Source organism: Marmota flaviventris, chromosome 3, assembly GCF_047511675.1.
Source record: "Marmota flaviventris isolate mMarFla1 chromosome 3, mMarFla1.hap1, whole genome shotgun sequence".
Taxonomy (NCBI): Eukaryota; Metazoa; Chordata; class Mammalia; order Rodentia; family Sciuridae; genus Marmota; species Marmota flaviventris.
In genome coordinates this window covers 117,968,751-117,996,035 of record NC_092500.1, presented here as the reverse complement: position 1 = coordinate 117,996,035, position 27,285 = coordinate 117,968,751, and the positions used below count along the sequence as shown (strand labels likewise).

The following is a 27,285-nucleotide window of genomic DNA, read 5'->3' as shown; positions in this document are numbered from 1 at the left end:
CCAAGCCCAGGCGGTGGATTCCGTGCAGGGGCCGCGCCACCTCCAGCCCGGGAGTGCGGCGGGAAGGCGGAGCTGGTGCGTGCGAGCGACGGCGCTAGGACCCCGCGGCGCGCGCCGAGCGGAAGAGGAGCGCGGCGGGCGGTGGCGGCGGCGGCGCGCAGGTGAGGGGCGCGGGCTGTGGGCTCGCGGGCTGGCGCCGGCGGCGGGGCGGAGGAGGGGACGTGAAGGCTTGGAGGAGGGCTGCGGGAGGGCCGGGCCACCGGCACCGGAGGAGCTCGTGGCCCTGCGTGGGGCGAGGGAGAGCCAGCGGCGGCGGGACCGCAGGCCCCGTGCTGGGCTCCTGCCGCCCTCGGGGCGCTTCGGGACCCCCGGGACGCGCGCCGCGCCCCCTGGCCCAGCCCGGTCGCTTCCTGCCCTCGCCGGAGGCCGAGGCCCGCAGTGGACCGGGACCGGGCCGGGTGGGGCTCCGTGGGTCCCAGGCTCCGCTGCCTCCCGGCCGCCCGGCCCCGGGGTGATGGGGACGACCCGCTCGGAACCGTGACACAGTTCCTGGCGCTGGGCCGGCCCTTTAGTTGGCCCCGGTCCTACTCGGACCGCGCCTGTTTCCTGATCGCCTTGTGCAGAGCTGTTTAACTGCGGGATAGATCCTGGGAGAGGATGGTTTGCAGGAGGGGTTCCGTGCACTTCCGAAATTATAAACCGCAGTATGAAAGAGGCGTCGAGTGTGGGTTCATGTTTTGGGGAGAGATCTCGGTCTTTCCCAGACTAAGGTAGTGCGGTCCAATGGAAATATTAGGCGATACGCGACAAATGTATACATTTCTGATTTGTCAACTTAAAACATCTGGAGAATATCTTGGTGAACATGGCAAATAGATGCAAGAAAAACACCATTTTAAAAGAATGTTTATGGGTGTGGAATGTATTAAACAATAAAAAATAAGTAGGAAATATCAAAGGCCTAGCATGAATTGCACTCATCCATTAAGGAACCGAGGAGGAGTTAGGATTTCTAACAATAAAACTCCCCAATACAAGAAAATACTTGTGGTGAATTTTTCACCTTTTATTTTTCAATTAAGTCCCCCATGACTTCTTAGCTATTTATTGTATTTTCCCATGTTTTCCATCATCTTTTTAAAATGATCACCACAGACTTTTCAAAACATAATTGCCAACGAACCTCTTTGTGCCTGAGTTTTCTCATATGTGTAAGTCCACAGTAACACATAACTCCAAAGTGTGTTGTGAAGTTATACGGTTGAAATGATTCAAAGTGACTAGGAAGTGTTTGTCACAGTGTGGCTCAGCCTCCCTAATGTCAAAAACATAACTAGTTTAGGTTTACATAGGACAAACTATCAAAATAAGGTGTCTTAATTTTTTTATGTGTTTTGGTACTGGGAATTGAACCCAGGGGCCCTTTACCACTGAGCTACATCCTGTCCTTTTTTTCCCCCCATCCTGTCCTTTTTATTTTTTTATTTTTTATTTTGAGACAGGGTCTTGCCAAGTTGCTCAGGGGTCTTGCTTACTTTGCTGAGGCTGACCTTGAATTGGGGATCCTCCTGCCTCAGCCTCTCTAGTTGCTGGGATTACAGGTGTGTGCCATTATGCTGGGCAAGATAAGGTGTTTTAATTAGCACCAACACAGTCTTGGAACTCTAAAATTTGTGTTTTTATATAAAACAATAAAATGTACTGATAAGTACCAAAAGTTCTGCATTCTGACAACATAGGTTCAGGTCTGGGCTTCATCATATGCTAGCATTTTGATGCTGGAAAAAATGTTATTTGGTTTGTCCAACCCCATTTCCTTATCTAAAATTGGTGATAATGATATATTCACCAATACTAATAATTAAATAATTCTTTGATAGGATGTTCTCAAGTATATAGGTATTATTAGTTAAAAGTAATAATTATTCATAGTGTTATTAGTTAATAATAAAAATATTGCATATGAAAATTCTGTCTACTGAAAGAGTCAATAAAGATTATCTTCATGATAATCATTTAATAGCTACAGGATATAGGAGGAAGAGACAATAAAATGAAAATATTATGATTAATTTTAGTGCTTAGGCCAGAATTCATCCAAGGGTGTCTCTTTCTTGAAAAGAGGAACAGAGACTCATTTCTTTAGTTATACAGGACACAGAGGAAGGAAGGAAGATGCTAGCCACATGTGATATATTTTTTTTTAATTTTCAAAAAAAATGTTATTGGTGCATTCTAATTATACATAACAATTATCCATTTATGCATAAATTAGTCTGTTTCATTCCCCCTTACCTGCCTCCCCTTCCCTTCTCCTATCCCCAATCCTATTTCTCTAGTAGTCTCACTTGTATTTTCATGAAGTCCCTTCTCTTTCCTTATTCCTCTCTAGTTCCACATATGAGAGAAAACATAACCCTGAGTCTGGCTTATCTCACTTAGCATTATGTTCCCCAGTTCCATCCATTTTCCTATGAATGCCATAATTTTGCTCTTCTTTATTGGCTGAGTCATACTCCATTGTTTCTGTGTACCACATTTTCTTTATCAGTTCATCTGTTGATGGATACCTAAGTTGGATCCATAACTTGACTGTTGTGAATTGTGCTGCTGTAAACATGTGTATGCATGTATTTTTGCTGTAGTATGCTGACCAAGGAATGGTAAAGTTGGGACTTATGGTGGTTCCATTCCCAGCCTTTTGAGGAACCTCCATACTGATTACCATAGTGGGCTGTGGTAATTTACAGTCCTACTGATAGTGTATAAAATGTTCCTTTTCTCCTGTATCCTTGTCAGCATTTATTTTTTGTATTCTTAATGAGTGTCATTCTCACTGCAGTGAGATGAAATCTCAGTGTAGTTTTGATTTGCATTTTCTTGATTGCTAAAGATGTTGAACATTTTTTCATATATTTGTTGGCCATTTGTATTTCTTTTTTTTTGAGCAGTATCAGTTCAGTTCATTTGTCCATTTATTGGATTTGGGGGTTTTATTTTGTTTTTCTGGAGTTAAGTTTTTTTTTTCAGTTCTTTATATAGTCTGGTTGCTAATTCTCTGTCTGAAGAATAGCAGCAAAGATTTTCCCCCATGCTGTAGGCTCTTTCTTCATGCTTTTCTTTTCCTTTGCCGTGCAGAAGCTTTTTAAATTAATGCTATCCCATTTATGAACTCCTGATTTTATTTCCTGAGCCCTATTGAGGAAGTCATTGCCTATGCCTGTATGTTGAAGTGTTGACCTTTTTTCTTTCTTTTTTTAAAAAAAAATATCTATTTTTAAGTTGTAATTGGACACAACACCTTTATTTTGTTTATTTATTTTTATGTGGTGCTGAGGATCAAACCCAGGGCCCTGCACATATTAGGCGAGCTCTCTACTGCTGAGCCACAACTCCAACACCACCTCCCCACAATTTTCTTTCAACAGTTGCAAAGTAGAAACCTTAGGTCTAATTTCTAAGTCTTTGATCCACTTGTGTTTGACTTTTGTATAGGTGAGAATTAGGGATCAAGTTTCTTTCATTGTTGTACATATGGATATTCATTTTTTTAAAGTAAAAAGAAATGGGTGATATTAGTAATATATTTTATTTAACCCAGTTTGTCTAACATGGTCATTTCAGCATATAATCAATATAAAAATTAATGAGAGATTTTACATTCTTTTTCCTACTAAGTCTTTTAATTTCAGTGTGCATTTTATACTTACAATACATCTCAATTTGAACTATCTGCATTTCATGTGTTCAATGGCTGGTGCCCACCATATTGAACAGCACCCATTTAACTTCTAGCTATGGTATTCACTGTTATTCACAAACTGGCCTCTTTTTATCATTTCTTCCCTGTAACTTCCCCCAAAATGTTATATTCTCACCATGCAAAACCACTTATATTCCTCTAGATGCCATTGGTTAAGCTGTTTCTTTTACCTAGAATGTTTTTGAACCCTTTCTCTGGGCCTTGGTAGAGAGGTACAGATTTTGTCAACAGGCTTTTCTGGACTCCTCTAACTCTTAGCTCTGTATTTATAGGTGAATTAGAGTGCTTATTGTAGGGGGTTTAGTTGTTTTTGAGGCTATCTCTCTGTCTAGTGCCTTTTTCATCTTTGTTGTGATCATGGCCTGCACTTAATAGCTGATCAGTAGATGTTTGCAGACAGAATGAGTAAACCGCTAACCAGCTGTATTCACTCTCTTAATTCTCCAACGGATGTGATACTTCCTTAGGAGATTTGTGCCTGTATTACCCTCTCGCACATGTGCGTGGGCAATCACACACACATCCAGATGTGGTAACTAACGAGGAATTCATCTCAAGACGTGCGCAAAAAGGATCTTCTTTCCCCCTCTTGATTTTATGGATGGGAGAACTGAGGAATAGAAAGTAAGTTAGGAAGGCCAGCTGATTTGCATCAGTATCAATATAAAGAAGGGGAGGGGAGGAGAGTTCTTGAAAGAGGTATGGTGGTTTCAGAGGATTGAGTCCCTTAGGTGGTTGGGGATCAGCTGGCTCCACTTGGTTGCTTGATAAAAGGGAAGGGAAGTGGGGAGTGAGGAGTAACTCTTGGGTCCTGATGAGTATTCAAGACAGGTTCAGGTCTAGGAAGCTGAGAATTTCTTTTCTGGAAGTGTGAGTGCCAAGGAGGAGCTCATTGCTGGAGAAAAGTTGAAGAGCAAAATGATCATCATCTCAGATCAGGAAAAATACTGGCCTACAGAGGGTAGGAGAGAGCCAGTAAGGCAAAAGGAAGAGCTCTGGAAACCAGCAGGCAGAGCCAAGGAGTCCTATTGGGACAAAGACTTCTCAGAGAGCAGTACCAGTTCTCAGTCTATAGAATGGAGACAGAAAGAATCAGAGATTCAGAGAGGTTAGTCATGGTCAAACAGCATTTTAAGTTCAAATGAAGCCTTCTAGCCCTTCCTGCCATACTTACCCGCCCCACTCACACCTCTGTTGCAACCAAGGGCCCCAGTATGGTGCCTAAGAGAGCAGGTCTAGGGCGCCGTGCCAGGCCTGATTAATGTCTTCCTCACCGTCTTCCAGAGTGGGGCTGTGATTAAGCCTATTTATAGGGACCTGGTGCCTTAATATTCTGCCTGGCGTGTCTCTTGCCAATCAAATCAGTGCCGTCTGCAGTGTGATTGCTGCTTTAGTGGCACCAGGGAGCGGAGTTAATTAAACCCAATATAAATAGACTCTGCCCTCGCCTTGCAATTCGAAGGCGTGTTTTTCCTTCCTGTTCTCCACCCCCACATGCACCAACTTCCTTCTGGTCCCCTTATCGCTGGCCTGGGTGAGTAAAGCACTCTTATACCTAGAGTCACTGGCTACTCCCTAGAGTTTCTCAGGGGCCAAAGTGGGAAGAACCCAATTGTCCACATTCTTCCTGCTTTCCCAAAGTTGGGTGTCATTTGGCAGTCTATTCCAATGATCCCTGTCCCCCCCTACCCCCTGCGCCTCCATATCTGCTTCCATGCTTTTTGTTTCTCTGCAGCCAGGGTTTCTTTGTGTTTATCCAAGAATGGGAGGTCAAACTGAGAATAATGTATGTAAAGGGTGCTTTAGGAAGTCATGAAATGTCACACCTTTTCTGAACTGTTGTCCCTACCAGTTACCCAGTCGGTGGTACTGGCTTTTCCTTCCCTCATTCACTCAAAAGGCATCAGCAGAATTTCATCTCTGTGGAGCCTTAGCCTTTCACCAGATGTTCTTCACTCCTCCCTCTCCCTGCTCTTACACAGGTGGAACCTCAACATCACCTTGCCCTGTGGTGGTGGGTATGGGTGAGCATGGGGCTCTGGTCCTGATGGTCTTGTTCCCACCCACAGGCACTATGACTCCTTTGAGGACCCAGCATTCCTTGGCAGGTCAGACGTACTCAGTGCCTCTCATCCAACCTGACCTGCGGCGAGAGGAAGCCATTCAACAGGTGGCAGATGCCCTGCAATACCTACAGAAAGTCTCTGGAGACATCTTTAGCAGGTAGGTACTTCCACTCTCCTCCACCTTGCCCCATGCAGGGCTGCCCCCTGTCTTGAGCAGTCTTTTCTCCAATGTCAAGGATACACACTCTTGGAGCAGACTTCTTAGTGATTCTGGGTCCTGGGTGGGGGACACTGCTAGCTTCCTTGTGTGGAGTGGGCTCAGATCAGGAGCCCAGCTTGAAAGCTTTTCTCCTAAGTGCCTGAGAGCCCAGCACCTACTGTCCCCTGTGGCCCCTGTGTTTCCTATAGATCCCTCAGGTCCCACTGGTAGCTCTGTACATTCTCCCACCCAGGGGGCCCTGTTCACTTATTCCTGCTGCTAGCAAATATATACTCAGCATTCTAGTATGCAAGGCACTGTGCTCCTCTGTAGAGTCAGCAACGAGCAAACTAGTATCACTGTCCAACTAGAGTATGTACTATGGGGGGAGGGACACTTATATACAGTCATGCCTCCCTTAATGACAGCTGGATGTGTTCTGAGGAATGTGTTGCTAAATGATCTCGTGGTCGTGTGAACACAAATGTTGTGCACTACATAAATCTAAATGGAGTAGGTCAAGAGTCTCCACGTGGCCTGTTCATATCATCAAGACACACAGTAAATATGAGATAGATGAGGCTGCCACTGGTGTAATTGGTACACTGTTTACAGGAAAGTTTTTTTTTTTTTTTTTTTTTGGTGGTGCTGGGGATTGCACCCAGAGTCTTGTACATGCAAGGCAAGCATTCTACCAACTGAGCTATATCCCCAGCCCTTATGGTAAATTTTTATAGGTAGAAGAAGTACACTCTGAAATAATAGTGAAAAGGATTGTATGGTACATACGTAATCTAGGAACAGTTGTTGATCATCATTATTGAGTATTATGTATTATACACATTTGTGTATGCTGTACTTTGACATGACTTGCTGCATGCTAGGTTTCTTTACACCAGCATCACCTCAGTCAAACATGGGCATAGTGTGTTGTGCTATGGGCACTGTTATGATGGCTATGACATTACTAGGTGACAGGAATTTCTTAACTCCATTATGGGACCACCATTATATCTGTGGTCCTTTGTTGTCTGAAACACCATTATCTACTGTATGACTGTAATCAATTGCACAATCAGTTAATTACAGTTGTAATGTTTTTTATAGTGTTTACATTAGTCAGGCACTGAGTGCACTCATTTAGCCCTTGGTATACTTGAGGTACTGTTATCTCCTTTTATAGGAAACTGAGGCACAGAAAGGCTAAGAGATTTGGCCAAGTGACAAAGCCAGAGTTCAAACTCAGGGGCTGGGTGGCTCCAGAGTCTGTGAGATTATTATTATTTGTGTGAAGGGAAATGAGTTGCTATGCAACTTGTAATGGGTAGCCTGACTTGATCTACAGGGATCAGGATAGGTGTGAGGAAATAACATTTATAGTAAAATCTAGGGGTGGGAGATTAGGTCAGGAAGCAGTATATTCCAGAAAGAGAGAAGGGTATAAGTGGAAGTCCTGAGGTGGGAAGGACCTGAAAGGAGGCTGATATACCTAGAGCAAGAGGGGTTGGTGAGATGGGCAGGGCTTTTGAGATCATTGATGGTTTTGAACTTGTGTTAGTTACCTTTCCATTACTGTGACAAAATACCTGAGATAATCAACTTAAAGGAAGAAAAGTTTAAGGCTTCAAAGTTTTCAGTCCATGGTCACTTGCCCACATTGCTTTGGGCCTGTGGTGAGGTGGTACATCATGGCAGAAGGTGTGACAGAAGAAAGTTGTTAACCTCATGGTGCCAAAAGGCAAAGAGAGTGAGAGAGACAGGAACGAGTCTGGGACCAAATATTTCCTTAAGGGCACAACACACGGCCCTAATTTGCCCTAGGCCCTAACTTCCACTAGGACTTACCTTTAAAGTTTCCATTACTTTCCAATAACATTGCAGGCTGGGGAACAAGCCTTCAACACATATCCTTTGGGGGGCACTTTCAAACCATAGCAGAGCTGAGAGAGCTGCAGCTTTCTGAATCTGTAGTGCTTATCCGGTACAGACCCTGGCTACACTGATTTTTCATTCATTGTTTATTTAACATGATTGAATGGTGGGCTTGGATGTAGCTCAGTTGTAGAGAACTTGTGTAGCATGTGTGAGTCCCTGGGTTCAATCCCCAGAATCAAAAAATATAAATGATTATAGCAATGGAGTTTGCTCGTTGCAGAGGCTCCAGGTTTTATCCAGAACACAGCTCTGGACTTTGGTTTAAGTCATGTGAGATGAGGCAGGCCTTCTGCCTGGGTGCCCACACTATGCTTCACATGGGAGGATCTTTTCTCTCACTCTGTCTGACTTAAGTTCCTTCATGGTCCAAATCATCCTGTACCCCATCCCTGGTTGTATGCCAGACCTGGAACCCCTGCTCCTTCCCTGTGCAGTATTCTCTGCCTGCAACCATTCAAAGTCAGTCTCTTCCTGGAAGCCCTCCCCAGTAGGGGAGGAAATATTGTCTCCAGCTGGACTTGGTGTAAATCCCAGATTCTCTTGGCTCTTCTGCCCACTGACTCATCTGCCTGCTCCAAGACTGTCCAGAATGTGACTGTAACAGGGGCAGGGTATTGATATGGTTAAGGGGATCACCTCTGGAGCAGAAAGCCTCTGCTCAAATTGGACTTCCTCATTTGCTTGCTCTGTAACCTTGAGCATGTTACTTAACCCCTGCAAGCCTCAGTTTTCTTGTCTATTATTTTAATAATGGCATCTTCTTTGTAGGCTTATTGTTGAGATTAAATGAATTAAAGCACATGAAGGGAGAAGCAGCGAATATTAGTTCTTATCTGTTAATATCATTTCTATGATGCCTTTCATCAACCTGCTGACAGTGTTATAGGAAATGTTAGATGCCTTCTTTGTGCTTATTTTTATGCTGAATGTGCCCAAGGGACACATAAGTAACAGGACATAGGCCTTTAAGAACCATCAGCCCCAGATGATGGCCTTTCCATGCCCAGTGCTTGGAAAGGATGCCAGAACCAATTCCTAGATATCGTTGTATCTCCTCACCAGGACTGTGACTGTAGGCTCTACATTCTGGAAGAGGAGTGTTGGGTTTTGGGCATATCTTCCTCCTGTATCCTGATATTTGGCACCTTGTGCACGGCCAGCTGGGCAGGGGAGTGTGGAGTTGGTTGAGCATAGGTGCAGGCCCTCCACGTGGGAGGGTAGGGTGCTTCTCAGAGACCTGGACCTGCGTCTAGGCTCCCTCTCAGCCAGATTCCAGGTCACCTCATCAACCCCTATCACATACTAAAATGTACAGGCCATGGTGTCCTCAAGGAGCTTAGAGTCTAGAATAGGAAAGCAAAGGGTTGGTTGTTTCTTAAGTGCCTGGCATGGACTGTGGGGTTCCAGGGATCTAGAGAAGGGAAACAGAAAATCAGTGGCACATCTATCAATTAGAACTCCACAAACCTGCCTAAACAAAGAGTAACAAATCGGTAGAGCAGGCTTCAGAGTTGAAGAGCTTAAACGGTGACATCAGGACCTGGCTTTGCTTTCATTCCTCTTCAGCTTGCTTCTTTTGGGTTGGCTCCATTCCCAGACAGGTCTTTCTTCAGTGGTGGCAAGGGGATAACTGGTCGGGCCAGAGCTCCTACACTCAGAAAAGAATATTCCCCGCTGTGCCAGCACTTCCTCCAGATGTCACTCTTGCCTGTGTGGCCTGGCATGACTCTTTAGAGTTTCCCAGAATCATTGCTGGGGTGATAACACACTGATTGATTCAGACCTAAGTCACATGTATTGCCTGTGAGGCACAAGGACTGAGCTTTTGGGAGTGAGATTCCCTAAAGAAAATGGGGCTGTTACTTGCATAAGGAGGAAATAGATGTAGAAAGGAAAAGTACAGGGCCACTCCACATGGCCAGGGGAAGCCCCAGTAGATGGCCAGGAAGAGTCTTAAGGAGGGTTATGGTTAGAAAGGTGGGTATGCAGGTCATCTGGTGGAGTCTAGAAATGGGAACCACAGGCTTATTAGAAGCTTGAATGTGGCCTGGAACATAGTGTGTCATGGGCTCTAGAGGAGTTCAGCTTTTGTGCTGGGAGTAGCATACACTGCTGCCTGCCCCACACATTCAACTCCTTCAGTGCAGAACAAGGTGTAAAAATTCTCTTTTTTGTGTGTTTGTAGGGCTTGCATTCCCTCTGGATCATGCATCTTTGGGAGCTTTGCCTCATGTTTCTGTACGTCCTCTGTGTGCTGCGGGAACACTTTCTGGCAGGAATGGGAGTGAGTAGGGCTATGAGTGGAAAGTTGGGATCAGGAAAGTAGGGCCAGTCTGTGGGGGTTCTCACAGCCTGGACAGACTTTGTGCGTGATTCAGGAGTCCCAGGGAGCCCTGCAAGGTCCTTGTGCGGGAAGCGATGGGACAGAAGAGCTTTGGGACGGCTCTTCGGGCATCTGTGGACAAGTGGGTCAGGGTGGATTCCAGGACCACCCTGGAAACTTCTTGAGGTCAGGGCATGACTGGGATGAAGTTGTGGTCCAGCTAAGGTGCAGTGAAAACTGGAGAAGAGACATTTTAAAGGAAGCAGTGACAGATTTGATGACAGGCTGGGAACAGAGAATGCAGGAAAGGAAGGAGTCAGTGTTGATTTTGGGGTGGGGATGGGGAGTGTGGACCCCTGTCCTTATCTACCTGCCCCTATCCTGCAGCAGTCCACAGGCTGGGGAAGTGGAATTGTGAACCCCAGCATAAAACTCACCCCTTAAACATGCTCCCTGCTCGGAAACCTCTTGCCAAGAAGAGATAGTGAGTATAGAAGAGACTCTCACCACTCCACTGTCCCCATCTCAGGCCCAGGCACAGCTTCTGGCCTCAGCAGAACCTGGGTAGGTTGTGCAAGTAGGTGAGTTCATGGCAAATTAGCATTCCAAGCTGGCCTCCTTCCTTCTGCTCTGCCGCAGTGGGGAGCCATGCGGGAATGACAAGCACTTCTCAGGCTCTCAACAGCCATGCCCTGCAGATCCCCCTCCCCTCTCTTTGCCCATCTTCACCTGGAAAAGCCAAACCCCAAAATATCTGCCCAGAGATGTCACCTGCTTCACATAACTTAGATGATGTGGCAGGAGGGGTTGGATGGGGGGAGTAAGAGCTGGACACATTCTGTGTGTGGACGTAGGGATGCTGTCCTCTGTCATTCCCGACTGCCCCAGCCCAGAAGCAGCAGCACTGTGTAGCTCCTTCCTCCTGGGAAAGGGTTCATTTTCTCCACCAAACTTCCCCTCCATCCTTTCTTCCTTCTCGCCTTTTCTCTCTCTCTCTCCTTTTCACCTTCCCATCCTTTCCCCTTGTCTGTGCTCCCCCTTCTTCTTGGCACCTGGTGGCCCCCAGGGTTACAAAGCATTCAATCAGCTGCCTGAATAATTAGCAGATCATTCTTAATTATCCCAGACTGTGGAGAAGACTCTGGTGGGAGCCCAAGCTCAGCGCTGCTTCCCCAAGGCTGGGAAGAGGCAGGGGAGGGGCAGCTATTCCAGTGGCAGTGGGTGCTCTTTCATGGCAGCCTCTAGGGCCTGCCACCCAGAGTGTGACAGGCTATAGCATTGGTGGGGGCCTTCCTGGCTTCATAGGAAATATTCCCATAGGGAATGGGGGTCGTCTTTGGAGGTGGGGACAGGAAGTCCACGTACTGTCCTGCCCTCCCACTCTCACACGGGAGGGGAGAGCAGTCCCTGGGTGCTTCCTTTAGAGCTTCATGCTTCACCAGAGGAATTGCATGCCCTGACACCTATCCTGTGTGGTGTTCTCTTGCAAAGAGACTGTTTCCTTTGCCTGGAGTTTCCTTCTTCATTTCTGCTCCAGATACTTCCAAGAAACTTCCCCAGTCCCACCCGCGTCCACCATGCGGGAGTGTGCACTTTCCTGTGCGTGCCTATAGAGTCTCCTCTCCTAGCCTGTGTGATCCAAGTACTCGAGGTGTGTCAGCTGCCACAGGAGCGCTGTCCAGGAGCCACAGTCATTCCATGATATACAAGTTTACAATTCAAATTTTTTGGCTAAAGAAGCCAAGGCACGGGCTGGGGATGTGGCTCAAGCAGTAGCGAGCTCGCCTGGCATGCGTGTGGCCTGGGTTCGATCTCAGCACTATATACAAATAAAGATGTTGTCCGCCGAAAACTAAAAAAATAAATAAATATTAAAATTCTCTCTCTCTCTAAAAAAAAAAGAAGCCAAGGCACATACTAAGAAGTGACTTGCCCAAGGTCACTCTGCTTCTAAACAGATGTGCAGTCCCAGTCCATGGGACATTGTGGTTATGTAGTTATTGATGTCCCTTTTTTTCCTCCCTGATAGACCTGAATCACCTTGAGGCCAGATATATGTTGTCTGATTCATCTCTCCCCACAGTCCCCAGCAGTGTGTTTTTCAAACAGAACACCCTCAAATTGTTTGTTGAACAGTGAGGGGTGGGGAGGGAAAGAAAAGAGGGGGATGTTTGGAGATGCCACCCTCCAGTGCTGGTGGAGGAGGGTGGACTAGTTGTGAGGCCCAAGTGCTGGGACATATTGAGTGAGCTAGTTCCATTCTCACCCCTGGCAGAGGCAGCCTTCTCTGCCAGTGCCTGGGCACATGTGCTGCAGCTTCAGCAATGAGCCTGGAAACTAACCTGCCTTAAGTAGACTACCAAGCCAAGAGGGTCTAGACCAGGAATGGCACAAACATTGCCCTCATGCCACTGTTCCACCTTTCGCCCCTTGGGAGGGCACTGTTAATCAACATCCCAGCCCCATTGTGGCCTAACAGCCCTTCCTAACACATCCTTCCAGACCATCCCTGCCAGTCAACTGAAGGGGCACATGAACGGTAAGCTCTTCGTCAGCCTAGGTCTGTACGCTCCCTCAGCGTCATGGTGTATGATCTTAAGAATTGAGACTATCTGGAGGCTTCACTTAGACCTATAGGTTCTTAGATGAGAAAAGAACCCCAGATACCATGTCTTCCATCCCCCACCCTGAGGTAGGACTCTTGCTTGGTGCATCTCTGACAGGCAGTCATCCATCTGGAATCTGATGGTCTTGCAAAGCCATGCAGCTCTTCACTAGAAAATTCTATGTAGAACCAAAATGTGCTTCTTTGTAACCCCACTCACTGGTACTAATGTAGCTGTCTAGGTCTGATCACTTTTCCACCTAACAGCCCTTTTGATATATTTGATATTTGAAGGGAATTATCATCTTCTCGAAGTCGTCTCATCTTCAGCCAGAACATCCTTCAGTTGTCTTCCTACGACATGAATTTCTCACTCATCAGCCTCCTTTGTACGATTGGTCGTTTGTCACATTCTCTTTACCACTTGTAACATGTCAGACTCTGCCCCAGATGCTAGAGACAATGAAGAAGACAGACTTTATAGTCTAGAAGGGAGTTCAGAGCCCAATTTGAAGGGGATGCATTGGTGGCTAAAACTGGTGCTAGCATGAAGCAGCTCTCCTTAATCCAGGGCTCTGCTTTCTCCTGTGCCTCTGAGAAGGGTGTATGAGAAGGGTGTATGTTCCCTGCTTATTGAAAGGACAGGGGAGGGCAAGAGAGGGATCACTGAGATCTCACTCACTTTCTAAGCTGCTTAATGTGCTTTTAGCTCCTACTGAGCTTTTAGTGAACTAAAACCTCCAGGTCTTTCTTCCCTGAACTGCTGCTTAACCACGTTCCCTCTGCCTTCTATATTTGTGTACTTGATTTTTTAGACCTAAATGCTGAGCTTCACATTTATTTTTTGTAAGTGGGATCTTGTTGATTGTAGTCCATCCTCTGGCCTTTCAAGATGGAATCCTAATACCACTGTGCCTCTTGACCTACCTCTATATGATGTGCCCAGTTTTCTAATCAAGTGTTGAATGAATGGGACAGGGCCCTGCCTTTTACCTGTGTAAAAGGCCAAGGTCATTCCCTTCTTTTTGTGTGCCTTTTGGGTGCTGCTGTTCATCTGGTTGTGATCTTTCTTCTATGTCTTCTCCTCCAGCCCCCATAGCTTCATCTTGTCCATTGGATTTGGTTAGAAACTCAAAATCCTTTATGATTCAAGATGGCACCATTTTGAAAGTTTTCCCCTCTCTAAAACCTTGCCAAAGAAAGAAATGTGATGGATTTTCTTTCTTTAACACACACTAGCCCCTAGGACTTGCCTCTTCCTTCTCTAAGAGCTTACAGACCCTCTCTTTAATAACACATTGCAGAAATTTGCCAGGCCTTGTTTTGGAACTTTATGTTGACAGCCTTGAGATATCAGTCCTCCTCTCTTTGATGACAGAATTAGAACAGAGTAACTATTGTCCATCTCGCATTCTCATGCCCTTTCTGCTGTCCCATGAACTCTGAGTAGAGCTGTTGGCTAACTCCTAGGACTGTTTCAGTAGAATGTGGCTGCGTGGGGGACTGGAGAGAAGTGAAGCATCTCGTGTTTGAGCACTCATTACAGTAGGTGAAGACCTCTCCCTGCAGAAGATGGACCCACTGGGTCAGGTGGTTCTGCTGGGAGGAGACAGCTTCCTCCCTTTCTCTTTCTCTTCTGCCACCATCCACAGACCTGTTAAGGGGAAGAAGCAGCTTTGGGACCTGTGCATGCCTCAGTTCCCCCGCCTCTATCACCTCACTAAGTCCTGCACGTGCAAGCCAGGTGCGGTTGGGACTGACTCACCAGGACATGGAGACCATGGATTTTGGGGTGCTAAGACCTTCTAGAGCTGGTGGGGTGGTTGAGGAGGTTTTTGCCAGATTCCTGACTATTCCATCTTTTTTGGAAATCCCTCTGCCACCCCATTTCCTCTTCCTACCTTTTCCATGAACTAGACTTGGCCTCTGCTTCCTTATTCCCTATGCCTCAGACATTTGCTTGCTGTCATGAGGCAGTTGCTCAGAGGACCTCTGTGAACGTGGAATGTAGGCAGGGGCTAGTTTTATTGGCGGTAGGGGAGCTGGAGAAGTGACTGGGAGGATATTGTGGCACATGAATCAGACATAACTTCAAAGAGCACAGAGTTGCTATGGCCCAACAGTATGGAAACACACAAAGGAGGCTCACACACATTGAGTGTGAGTTAGAAGAAGCCTCCATCATGTGAGAACCATACAGTGGTGCCTCCAAATGCCAGACACTGTTTTAGGCACAGCAAGGAACAAACAGGCCTGACCTCTATCTAGAGCACACACAAGCAAGCAATGCATGGTGCCCAGAAGTGCTGTGGGGAGAAGCATAGCAGGCTGGGGGCAGAAAGTACAGGTGCGCTTCAAAGATTCTGTGGGCAAGGAGGGGACTCTGAAGTAAAGGAGCTAGCCATGTACATGTCAGTAGAAATGACATTCTGATGCAAAGGCCATGATAGGAGAATGTGTTTGGCACATCAGGGAATAGCAGGGTGGCTGGTGCATGAAGTCCACAACACATCTGGAGGAGGGTGGAAAAGGTGAGCAGCCTGGCCACCTGGAGACTTGTAAGCTGTGATCAGGATTTAGGATTTACTCTGTGAGTCATTGTTCATTTGTAGAGGCAGTCCTTCAACAGGCCTGGAGTTTGAATGTAGATGATGGCCCATAGGACCGGGCTTACCCTTCACTTAGTCTCACCCAACTCTAGTTTCCTCCTTGGCAGAGGCCAGTAGTCTGTTGGCATCATGTGCCCACGAGGGATAGGTACAAATGCTCTTCCAACTGTAAGTAACTATACATATGTGTAGGTAATCACAATGGTCTTTCCGTATACCCTGCTTGAGACTGTAAACTCCTGGAGGCAGGGACTGTGTCCCTTCATATGGCATGTGCAGGTGCCATCTGGGGCCAGGTGGCTACTCTTCCCTACCCAGGGCTCCAAAGAACTCAGTGCCATTAATGTGTAGACCCCTCAGGTTGGTCTCCTGGTAGAGACCATCTGGACAGGGCAACATCAACTCTGATGGTCAGGTGACACTGTTTGAAGAATTCATGCAAAGTCTGCTATTGACAGCAGGAGGTGCAGGGCTGGGAGTAACCCCAGCTCTCTCATTTTTTCTGTGGCAGGATCTCCCAGCGGGTAGAGCTGAGCCGGAGCCAGCTGCAGGCCATTGGGGAGAGGGTCTCCTTGGCCCAGGCCAAGATCGAGAAGATCAAGGGCAGCAAGAAGGCCATCAAGGTAGCCTGTGGGGCCCTGTGGTCTGTAGCTGGTGTGCAGTCCTTCCATCTTTCCATGCCCCTGCTGTCCTCCTGCCCAGGGTCATCTCTCCATGCCTCCCACTAACCAACCCTAGGCTCTCTGGAGCTTCTCAGGTCTCTTGACCATATCCTGGTTCCCACAGGTATTCTCCAGTGCCAAGTACCCAGCCCCAGAGCGTCTGCAGGAATACGGCTCCATCTTTACTGGGGCACAGGACCCTGGTCTGCAGAGACGGCCTCGCCACAGGATCCAGAGCAAGCACCGCCCCTTGGATGAGCGGGCCCTGCAGGTCTGATGGCCACACTCATCACACCCTAATGCCATGAATGCTGATGGGGAAGCTGAGGAATCTGTCTCCCGAGAAGATTCTGACTGGGATGGGGGTGGGGGTCAATATAGCTTGGTGCCAAAACCCACTATCCATCCCTGTCACTCACCCCAGGAGAAGCTGAAATACTTTCCTGTCTGTGTGAACACCAAGCCAGAGCCCGAGGATGAAGCTGAGGAAGGTCTTGGGGGTCTTCCAAGCAACATCAGCTCTGTCAGCTCCTTGCTGCTCTTCAACACTACTGAGAACTTGTATGGCCAGAGGGTGGGGCTGCAGAGATGTGGGTGGGAGGGAGGCTGGGCTTAGCAGGGGTTCCAGGGACATGGCTCTGGTGCAACAACAGTCCAGAGCTGACAGCTTATTTTTTTCTGGTTTGGTTTAGTTTGGTTTATAAGGACTGAGAACCCACAACAGACTGCATCCTATGATGCCTTGGGAGAGGTGGTCAGGAACCCAGGCCTGCCTGATGCCACCCACCCCACCCTGTAGGTACAAGAAGTATGTCTTCCTGGACCCCCTGGCTGGTGCTGTAACAAAGACCCATGTGATGCTGGGGGCAGAGACGGAGGAGAAGCTATTTGATGCCCCTCTGTCCATCAGCAAGAGAGAGCAGCTGGAACAGCAGGTAGAGATGGAGGCAGTGTGGATGGGTGGGGTCTGTCAGCCCTGCCAGGGTGCTTCTCTAGACAAGGGCTCTACTATGCCCTTTGCCTACCTACCCAGCTGTGTGGGGTCTGCACTGGGTCACACTGGCTCTGCCTCCAGGTCTCACAAGCAGGCCCTGTGTTCCCAGATGGCTGCTGACCCTCATGAACCTCCACCCAATCCCACAGGTTCCAGAGAATTACTTCTATGTGCCAGACCTGGGCCAAGTACCCGAGATTGATGTGCCATCCTACCTGCCTGACCTGCCTGGCATTGCTGATGACCTTATGTACAGTGCTGACTTGGGGCCAGGCATTGCTCCCTCTGCTCCCGGTGCCATTCCAGAACTGCCCACCTTTCCTACAGAGGTTGCAGAGCCTTTCAAGGCGGGTGAGCTGGGAGCTAGTATGGGAATTGGCCCAGGGAGCTCCCCTGTTTGGACTCCTTTATCCTAGGCATTCACACACTTTCATTCTAGACCTAGAAGATGGGGTGCTGACAGCACCCCCACCACCACCACCGCCCCCACCGCCACCCCCAGCTCCTATGCTGCTGGCCAGCGCCCCTCCACCCCCACCTTCACCCCAGACTGTGGCCTCCACCAGCCTAGGTGCCAGGGAGGACGACAACAGCAGCAGTGCACCTCCTTCAGGTAGGGGTGGTGCCGGGTGGACTCAGTCCTTGGAGGCACCTTCAACTGTCCAGTTTCCAGATCCCTGAAAGGATCAAGTAGTCATTATTCCTAGATTTGCAGAATAGTTCTCATTTCAAATATTTTTTTCCACTAGGTTCATAAAATAGTGGTTTTCAAATTGTCGAGCTTTGGAATCTTTAGAGGGAACCTAGAAAATAGGGCTCTGTGTCTCCCACTCCCAGTTAAGCCAATGAAGAAGTCTATTAAAAAATTGAGAACACAGAATTTATTTTAATATTGTATCTCCCAGTCTATTTCCAGCCTCCAGAAGGGGAACAAAAATCCTTTTTTTTTTCCATGTGTCAAGATGGGACACTTATCAGCACATCAGTGATTCATAGGGCCCACTTTTGCAGGGTGGCAGCTAAATGGGATGGTGGAGAGGGACCAGGGATACCTGGACACAAAACTGCAACCTATTGGCTACAGTTCAGGCCCTGCACAGTCCCAGAAGCCCCTGCTTCACCATCTGGCTTCCTCAGGAGAGGTGCCCTCCCCCATAGTCAGGCTCTGGAGGCTGTTCCTCCCAGCCCTGCCTGAGCAGCCTTTCTTCCTTATGCCCATCCCACCTCCCAGTTCCAGTCCAGGGAGCTCCCAAGGAAGTGGTTGACCCCTCCAGTGGCCGGGCCACTCTGCTGGAGTCCATCCGCCAAGCTGGGGGCATCGGCAAGGCCAAGCTGCGCAGTGTTAAAGAGCGCAAGCTGGAGAAGAAAAAACAGAAGGAGCAGGAACAAGGTGAGGGGACCCTTGGCCCACTGCAGGAAGACTCCAAACAAAAGGTCACCTGCCCCTCCATTTCCCGCGAGTCCCCACAGTGTTCTGCCCAGCCACACCACCCCAAGCTTTTCCTCCAGGTATTCACTGGAAACCCCAGTGGATATCCTGACGTGGGCCAGGCACTCCTTAGTAGAGCCTTCCCCTCTAAGCTCACCCAACTCAACCACAAAGGAGAATATTGGCCCAGAGTCATTTAAGGAAATGGTCAGGGACCCAAAAGACTGAAGACCTGGGGGGTTAGCTCAGTCCTACTTTACGTTTCAGGCTTGTCTGCTGTGAATCCCAACCTGGCATTATGCATTACCTTGGCATAAAGCAGCAGGGCCCTTGGTTTGTGTCCCAGTCTGCTTCTGACCTGCCTGGTAACCACAGGCAAATTGCCTAACCACTCTGGGCCTTGTCCTCATTGTGAGAACTAAAATGTTAACTACTTTGTTAATGCCACTGCAGGATCCACAGAGACCAAAGCTCCAAGAGTCTGAGGTGAACGTGTGGCTGGGGAGCAGGCTGGGGAGTGTTGTAGAGGTGGGGTGAGCAAGCCAAGAGTGTGAGGCTGCACCTAGAGATGTCCTATTTGGCCCATTTGCACTCCCTCACCATGGCTTCCCTATTGCAGTGAGAGCCACGAGCCAGGGTGGAGACCTGATGTCGGATCTCTTCAACAAGCTGGTCCTGAGGCGTAAAGGTAGGAGGCAGGGTGCCCTGCCTTTCGGCCTTGAGACATTTTGTATTATATATAATCCTGTGTGTATCTTCCTATTCTTAAATCTCCCAAGGGCTGGGTAAACTAGTGCCCTGACCAACCTCCCTAACTAGTCTTCCTTCCCAGGTATCTCCGGGAAGGGACCTGGGACTGGAGCCAGTGAGGGACCAGGAGGAGCCTTTGCGCGAATGTCAGACTCCATCCCCCCTCTGCCGCCCCCACAGCAGCCACCAGGAGAGGAAGATGAGGATGACTGGGAGTCTTAGGTGGCTCCTCCCTCCCTAAACCCTGACTGTTGCCTTCTTGGAAACATCCAGGAGCAGCTCCTGGGCCTACCATCCTCTCAGCCTAAGGATCTCAGCTGGGATAGTGGACAGTCCCAGATCTGCACCTAGACCCCCTGCACAGGGTGTATGTGTATGCCACCCGCTTGTGCCCTGCTCATGTGACTGCCTTACCCACCCTTTACCAGGGTGCTCTTCTAAAGATCTTTGAGAATACAGCAACATGAATCAATAAAGAAGGGTAATACAGGAATGGAGCTCAAGCCAGCAGTGCAATTTTAATTAAGGAATCATAGTTGTGCAGGGCATAGCTCTGTCCTTGAAGCCTGTCCCCTACCCTGGTGGTCTCCAGGTGATGGGGCAGGACTTTAACGATACTGAAGCCCCTTTCTCCAGGTAGGGGGTATGGGAGCAGGGGCAGCTATTGTGGAGGGAGGGAGATTTTCCACAGGAAAAAAAAAGTGACAACAGTGTCTCTAAAAATAGTCATGCTGAGAGCCTAATGGCCCTTGGCATGATCACTGATGTCAGAGTAGAAGGTGTCTTGGAGTTTGCTCGAGTGGCTGAGAGGGAGGGAGGTGCCGCTGACTTAGAGGAGGAACTGGAGCCAAGCCAGGGAGATAAAACCCTTGCAGAGACTGAGGGACAGGGGAGGGAACAGGGCTGCAGCTGGGAAGTGAGCCTGTGGGGAAAGGGGCTGGAAATGGACATCGTTAGCTGAGAGGGTGAAAGCACAGAGGCAGGATGGGCCTCACCTCTGAGAAGGTGGTGGCTGCCCACATAACCTCCTACAAAGGCTGGCCAGGAAGCTGACCCTGGGCTGTGCCTAAGCATGGCTAGGATGGACCTACTATTTCTTGAGGATGAACGAACCTGCTTCTGGCTTTTCTATGTAAGCTTGGATCCTGACAGCCCTTGTGGGCTGGTTTGAACACAATTCTACACATGGGTTCCACCTTAGGCCTAAGACTAAGGCCAAATGGGGGGAGGGGTGGGGGATAGTGACAGGCAGTGGTGCAGTCAGGAATGGCCTGACTTCTCCCGATGAAACTGTGGAGACAGGAAAAAGCAGTAAGAAACTATATCTCAGGGAGGAGAGGCTCCCAGGGGAAGGAAAAGGCAGGCCTGACCTTCCGCATAGCAGCAAAGGCAGGGCCAAAAGTGGCTTTGACCTCTACCCGGTCTCGAATCCAGGCTGGCAGCTTTGCCAGGGTAGAGGGGCGAGCATACCGCTGGTCCAGAAGTACTATGCTGGCGAAGTCCCTCTGATGCCTGATGGCTCTACCTGGGTAGGCACAAAGGTTATGGCTTTGAGTAAAACAACCTCCTGAACAGCCATGTGTCCTCCTCCCTTCCACAGCCCTCAGGCAAGAAAGGGCAGGTAAAATCCCTCCTTCCTGTCATATCCATCCATCTTTCCTAACTGCCTTGATGGCCAGGAACAGTCCCAGGCTTACCTATGGATTGGTTGACAGCCTTCATACACAGATTCTCCACCAAAGCCTTCCCTGGGAGGGCCTGACCTGGGGCCCTAGGCTAGAAAGGATAGAGACAATCTGGGTCACTTCTCACCTCTTTTTGGAGCAAGGCCAAGAGGCTCTATGAGCCTAAACCAGCAGCTGGCCTAACAGGTGATGTCATGGAGAAAATCAAGAGGGTGGGCAGAATCATCCCAAACCTTTGGAGGAAACATCAGCATAGTGGAAAGTTGCACCCTAGGGCCTTGCTACCATAGCCCTAGGGGTGACACAGCTCTTCTCCAACCCTCTCATCCTCTGGAACATTGGAAGTACTCACAAGGGTCTGATCCAAGTAGGCCATCTTCTCTTGTAGCTCTGGAGACCTGATGTTGGGGTAGGGCATGCCCACCATCACCACACACCTGGTGGAGACACGAGTCAAGGCCTCCCTCACACCTCCCTCATATCTCGTCAACTGCTGTCTTTCACAGCTTGCATTACCCCACCCAACACCTACTATCTGGAAAGCTCTAGCCCAGGCCAATGAATGGATCCTAATAAAGTTATGGTCTGCCTCATATTCCCCTTGCTCTAAGGGGGCCAAATCAGGGATGCTATAATTCTAACATGCCCTTGCCCCACAGTGGACACTGAATAGTCAGCCTGGGTGCAGACCCAGATGGCATCAGACCACAGGCAGGGGCCATTATCTCAATTCCAGCAGAGAAGAGGATCACTACTTACCGGCCCAGGTCATCAGAGAAGTTGATCCCTTCACTCATCTTTCCTCCGACCACAGAGAGAAGCAGGGCACCCGTCACTGTGCCTCCCACCTGGCCACAGCTCTACAGGAGAAACCCAGCCCAGAGCTGCTGAGCCAAAGCTGGATGCCTCCCAACTACACCCAGCTGCCAGGCCTACTTGGTCTCTGGACCCACTTCTCACCGTGATGCACTTAGAATATGCCATCAGCACCTGCTCCACTTGGCTTGCTCTCTTGGGTTCCTGGAATATCTGAAGAAGGGAAAGAATGTCTCCCAGAAAAAGGCTTTGGAATGCTGGGTCTCAGGTCTGCTTGAGACCCTGGGTTTTGTGACCTAGAAACAGGAGGACCTCACTGAGTCAAGCTTTGGGGAACCCTCTGGGCCTGTAGTCAGGGGCCAGAAGAGGTGGGGGTGAGAACTAGGAGAAGCTGAACCATCCCAATTTGACAGCAAGAGAATTCCAGGAGGAGCTCTGGGCAGCACTGTCCTCAAAAGGGGGAGGGGTCCAGCTGAAGGGCCACTCACCTTTTTCCTGACAGCCAGGCGGGCCAGCAGACCACTCTTGTCCCAGTGAGCATGGACCTGGCGCTGGTACTCATAGGAGGGAAAAAAACAGACTACCCCTCCAGGGACCACATTGCATAGGTTACAGAGAATGCGGCCTGTCTCGTCCATCTATGAAAGACAGATAAGGAGCATCATGGCAGTAATACCCACATAAGAGTTGCTTGCATTACCCCAAAACCAAGGATAGAGAACCATTGTGTGACTAGGCCACGGAGGATGATGGCCAACTGGCTTCCTGAGTGGAATGTGCCAGCCACCTTCCTACCAAACGTGCCCAACTCCTTCTGGTGATTGCCCACCTTTATGGCACATGTCCCAATGTCAGCATCCCAGTGATAATATAATATTGGTTCACCAACTCCCAATGTCCCAAAGGACATCATCCATGATACCAGGCACTGAACACCCCAGGCATGCCACTGGAGATGTGCCTAAAACCTGCAACCCTGGTCCGGGGCAGGAGCCCATATAACCAAGGGACCATAGAACCAAAGGAAATGAGCAGTGTTCTCATTCCACACTAAAGGGATACATGAAGGTTATAAGAAATTTTACTTACCAGCCTAAGGAATAGGGGAATGGCTCAGACCTTCCTTGATAAACATCTATAGATCCTACTCATCCTGTGCCAGCTGTGATGGTCACGAACTTCCCCTGTACCAGGACTAGTCAGGACCACCCACCCAAGAGCTCTCCCCCCTGCCCTAGGAGGGCTGTAGGAAGGCTGCTGCTGGCACTCACCATCTGAGGCAGCTCTCTCTTCTGGTATGTGAATTCCAACTGCTGGTTGGAGGGCCCGCTGCAGATGACGAGGGGCAGGATGTTGTCTGGAGGGATCACGTGGCCTGGTGAGACCCAGGAAGGGGATGAGAACCTGGCAGACTATTCTGCCAGGCAAAGTCCAGGGAGGGTGTTTTCCTAACCTGTCTTCCAGATGAGGAAGATTTATAACATACCTACTCACCCACCCCACTGCCACAATAACAGTGGGCAATGCTGATGGTGGGGCAGAGTGTAAGGGCAAGGGGAAGTGTGCTGGAGAAGGCAAGGCCCCTATCCCGTGGTCTCCTCAGCCCTGGGTCTCGCATGCAGCAAAACCAAGACTACTGGGGCCAGAGTGTGCCTGGTTTGTCCCACCCTGGACATGGATCCTCACCACAGGAAAACTCCACCACTCGCTCAGCTTCCACCCCAGCACATGCCAGCAGCTGTTCTCGAAAGTCAGACACCTGTAGGTCACAATGTCAAGACTTTGTGACCTCCAAGAGGTCTGAGGAAAAGGAACCTCAGGCCGTGACTTGGGGGTCCATGGGTGAGGGTAGAGCCCTGGCACAGACAGCAGAGAAGTCTGGGCCAGGAGGCAGCCAGTATGGTAGAAATAGGACCTGAAAGAAAAGGTGGGTGATACATTAGCAAAAAAAAAAAAAACAACCTTTAATGACATCCAGTGTTGGCAGCCTCATTAGACAACCTGTGGGAATAGCAAAGGAAATTTGGCCAATTTGGCACAGAGATTCTCAACCTAGCTGTGCACTAAAACAAAACAAAACAAAACAAAAAAACACCAGAGGGGATTTCAAAAAAAATCCAAGTGCCAGGTCCTAGCTCAAACCACTGAATAAGAACCTCCAGGGTTTTCACCTATCAAACTGGCAAGAATCCAAGAGTTTAATCACTCTGTGGAGAAATAGGCATTCTTAGATATTGTTGGTAGGATACAGAATAGTTGCCATCCTTGGGCAGAGGAATCTGACAGTATTTAGCAAGTTAGATGTAGTTTTTAATCGGCATCCTATATCTAAGATCTACTCTGATGATACAGCCTATAAATACCAATTAACGTGCACATAAGGATCTTTCTTTGGAAGTTATTTGCCCATAAGAGACTGGTTGAACTAGCCCTGCTACATCCACTAAAGAATGACCATCTTTAGTGCTAACAGATGGAATTGCCAGGACACACAGGTAAGAAACAACTATCATCATACCTTTGATGTTATTTACAAAGGAAACTATATATATATATATATATATACATACATACACATACATACATACATACATATACACACACACACACATATATACATACATGCTTATTTTTGCAAACAAAGCAAAAACACTCCAAATTACGACAATGAAGAGATAAAGCATTAGCTACTGAAAATTATTACCTTATCGGGGTGAAGAACCAGCTGGTAAGGGATGGGAGTGGGGGATGGGGTTGTAGCTCAGGGTAGAGTGGATGCCTAGCATGTGTGAGGCATGGGGTTTGTTTCTCGGCACTGCATATAAATAAATAAAATAAAGGTCCGTTGACAACTAAAAAAATATTTTTTAAAGGGATGGGAGTGAGATATGGACGTTATATACTTTAAAAACAGAATTAAGTCAAAAATGAAAAAGCAAACTCTGAAGTTGGAAACAAAAACAACAAAAGCCTAGTGACCTGTCAGACTGTGAGCAAGCACACAGAGAAAAGCCTGATTTCAAATGACTTTATATTCTTACAGAGCAAAGAAATCTTAAAAAATGAAACTTGGATCAGTTAGAAATAGTGTTGTCTTATAATTTTGAAACTTTTACGTATATTGTGGGATTGAACAAATAAGTAGTTATATTAATAAGAAACCAAATGTTCATTCAGCAACAAATGTCATAAACATTTTTTCCTTGTAATTATATATTTATTCTACCATGCGCTAGGGGTCATATAAATTGATGCTTTGATTTTGATTAGAAACATCAATACAGACTCGTGCTTCTGAAAGCACATTTCCTAGGTCTGTCTGCTGAAATACCCAGGAACAATGATAACTCAGCAGCATCAGGGTCACCCTAGTACCCAGATTTTTACATACTGCCCCCCACTGAAAGAAACCAGAAACCCTGGAGAAATGGAATGACCCCGCTGTGGAGCCAGGCAAACATAAGTTCAGTCTGGGACATTTTGTTGTCCAGAGTAAAGAAGGCATTCCAAGACTATGGGGTGGCAGGAGGGGCTCCTCCCATCAGCCAAATTTGAGATGATCTGAGTCAAACACAATAATGACTACAAACTTTAATATATGGGATGAATAAGAATCTATGAATCTAGTCAAACAGAATGAAAAGAAAGCCACAGTGGTGATTCCCGCAGGGATCTGAGGCGGGGAACCACTGCCTGAGGCTCTGAGCAGTCAGCCAGCCAGTGAGTTCTCTTCAGAGTGTGAGGCTAAGGAAATAATCCCTGTGCAGAGATCCAGTTATATTTACCACAGTACTGTTTAAAACAGAGAAAAACTGGGAAGAACCCAAATGTCTAACAAAACATGAGTGGTTATATGAAACAGAACACATTCATATAACTGGAATCCAGTGCAGCTAGAGTATGATGAAATAAATCTATACTTGCTGTCAGGGAAAAATGTTTATGAAATTTTGTTGCTGACTGAAAAAGCAATTACTAGCAGCATCTAGAATGCCATTTTTTGTTTTTAAAATATGTATGCACACATATAAAAATTATATGTAAAAAAAGACTATTACAAAGATATATGCCAACATAAATCTTCTGTTGGTGAAATTATGTTCTATTTTTTCCCATTTTTACTTCTCTTTGCTTTCTATAATGAAAATGTAATACTTTTACAAGAGCAGGTTGATACCTCTGGTGATGGGTGCAGAAAGGGAATGGCAATGAGGTACCGCAGAGTTCCGATTACTGCAGGCTACAGAAACCAGAGGAAGCAGTGGTGCCCCCACCTACACCCAGAGCCCAAACAGGAAAAGTACAGCAGTGCCACCTAGCGGACACTGCTGGGCCTGCATGAGCTGACCGCTTCCTGGTGTGGAGGTCCAGGGGACTGACAGGGAAGAGGCTTGGTGTGCAAGGCTGCCCCTGCCCCATCCCAATACCTGGGACACCAGAGGCTGGGATTGGTATCCTTACCGGCTGCATGGTGCCACCTGCAATGACTACTGCCCGGCATTCTTTCACCACCTGGGCAAAGTGCACAGCTGGATTCAGGAGCAAGAATTTGAGGCTGCTCTGACTGAGGCTGCCTGAAAAGAGATACACACACATGGGGAGAAGGTTGGGAACAGCCTGAGCACAGGCTCAAGTTGAGTCCATGAGCTAGCTCTTTCTCTTTAATAAAAACAACCTCATTTCATCTCCAGCACAACCCACTGAAGTAGATAGTACTATTGTCTTCCTTCCCACATTTCCAATTTCTAAGAGGAAACTAAGTGCAGAGAGAAACTGGTCAGTCACATAGCATGCAGGTGATGGAACCAAGACTCGAATCCAAGCCCACCTAATCTTAACACTGGGCTATAGGGTTCTCCAGCAATGCTGTCTGAGAGGACCCAGCATCTCTGCATCCTGGCTCCCCAGGAACCCTGCTTGCCCCAGGCCATGGGAGGCCAGCCAACACTATGCCTCCTCATTCTATGCTAGGCAGGTACAGGATGTGTCAAGTCTCTGGCTTGATTCCCTGGCCCCATCAGGTTTTCTCTTTCTTGGGAAATGAGCCTGATCGAACCATCTTTTAAGTGAACAGCTAATTACCTTGGCGGCTCAGGATGACCCTGCCATCTTGGTTGGCAGTGGTGAGAGCTGCAAGGAAGCCTTCGATGTGCATCAGTGGGGAAGTGGGCCGCAGGGCCCTGGCCTCATCCTCCTCCACAGGGGTTGCAGGAGCTGTACAGAGCAGGACAGGGAGAAGGTGCCCTGAAGTTAGGTCCACATCCTTACCCTAAGCCTGCAGCTGGCTCTGCTTTTCCACCCTCCCAACTCACCCTCGGTGACACCAGGCTGCAGGCTCTTTAGGAAATGCTGAAACCCAGTCAGTTTGGGCTGCAACTGGGAAGATGGGAGGACTGCTCCATAGCGTTCTGTGAAGCCAAAGAGCTGGGTAGGGTGGAAAAAGGGTGAT

At 48.1% G+C, this 27,285-nt stretch overlaps 2 protein-coding genes across 4 annotated transcripts in view; one reads left to right on the top strand and one right to left on the bottom strand.

The window, feature by feature from the left end:
• The first annotated feature begins 123 nt into the window (after positions 1 to 123).
• On the top strand, positions 124 to 19,838 carry Washc1 (WASH complex subunit 1). The gene is made up of 11 exons (XM_027951074.2): positions 124 to 161; positions 5,833 to 5,986; positions 16,012 to 16,123; positions 16,287 to 16,433; positions 16,587 to 16,723; positions 16,962 to 17,097; positions 17,306 to 17,507; positions 17,596 to 17,769; positions 18,388 to 18,546; positions 19,205 to 19,273; positions 19,418 to 19,838. Exons 2-11 carry the CDS (start codon positions 5,838 to 5,840, stop codon positions 19,555 to 19,557), a joined length of 1,425 nt encoding a protein of 474 aa, XP_027806875.2. The 5' UTR covers positions 124 to 161; positions 5,833 to 5,837; the 3' UTR covers positions 19,558 to 19,838.
• Positions 19,829 to 27,285, bottom strand: part of Ddx11 (DEAD/H-box helicase 11) — a 96,967-nt gene continuing 89,510 nt past the window's right edge. For 2 of the 3 annotated variants that reach the window (XM_071610288.1, XM_071610289.1), the window contains 12 exons: positions 27,149 to 27,260; positions 26,919 to 27,050; positions 26,298 to 26,410; positions 23,523 to 23,595; positions 23,108 to 23,211; positions 22,325 to 22,474; positions 21,981 to 22,049; positions 21,780 to 21,880; positions 21,373 to 21,457; positions 21,033 to 21,111; positions 20,706 to 20,860; positions 19,829 to 20,625 (listed from right to left, as the gene is read on the bottom strand). In XM_071610288.1, coding sequence (XP_071466389.1) covers positions 20,596 to 20,625; positions 20,706 to 20,860; positions 21,033 to 21,111; positions 21,373 to 21,457; positions 21,780 to 21,880; positions 21,981 to 22,049; positions 22,325 to 22,474; positions 23,108 to 23,211; positions 23,523 to 23,595; positions 26,298 to 26,410; positions 26,919 to 27,050; positions 27,149 to 27,260 — 1,203 coding nt within the window. In that variant the 3' untranslated portion in view covers positions 19,829 to 20,595. Of the gene's footprint in view, positions 20,626 to 20,705; positions 20,861 to 21,032; positions 21,112 to 21,139; positions 21,254 to 21,372; positions 21,458 to 21,779; positions 21,881 to 21,980; positions 22,050 to 22,324; positions 22,475 to 23,107; positions 23,212 to 23,522; positions 23,596 to 26,297; positions 26,411 to 26,918; positions 27,051 to 27,148; positions 27,261 to 27,285 lie in introns of those variants that run through there. The other variant, XM_071610290.1, reaches the window with a different exon arrangement.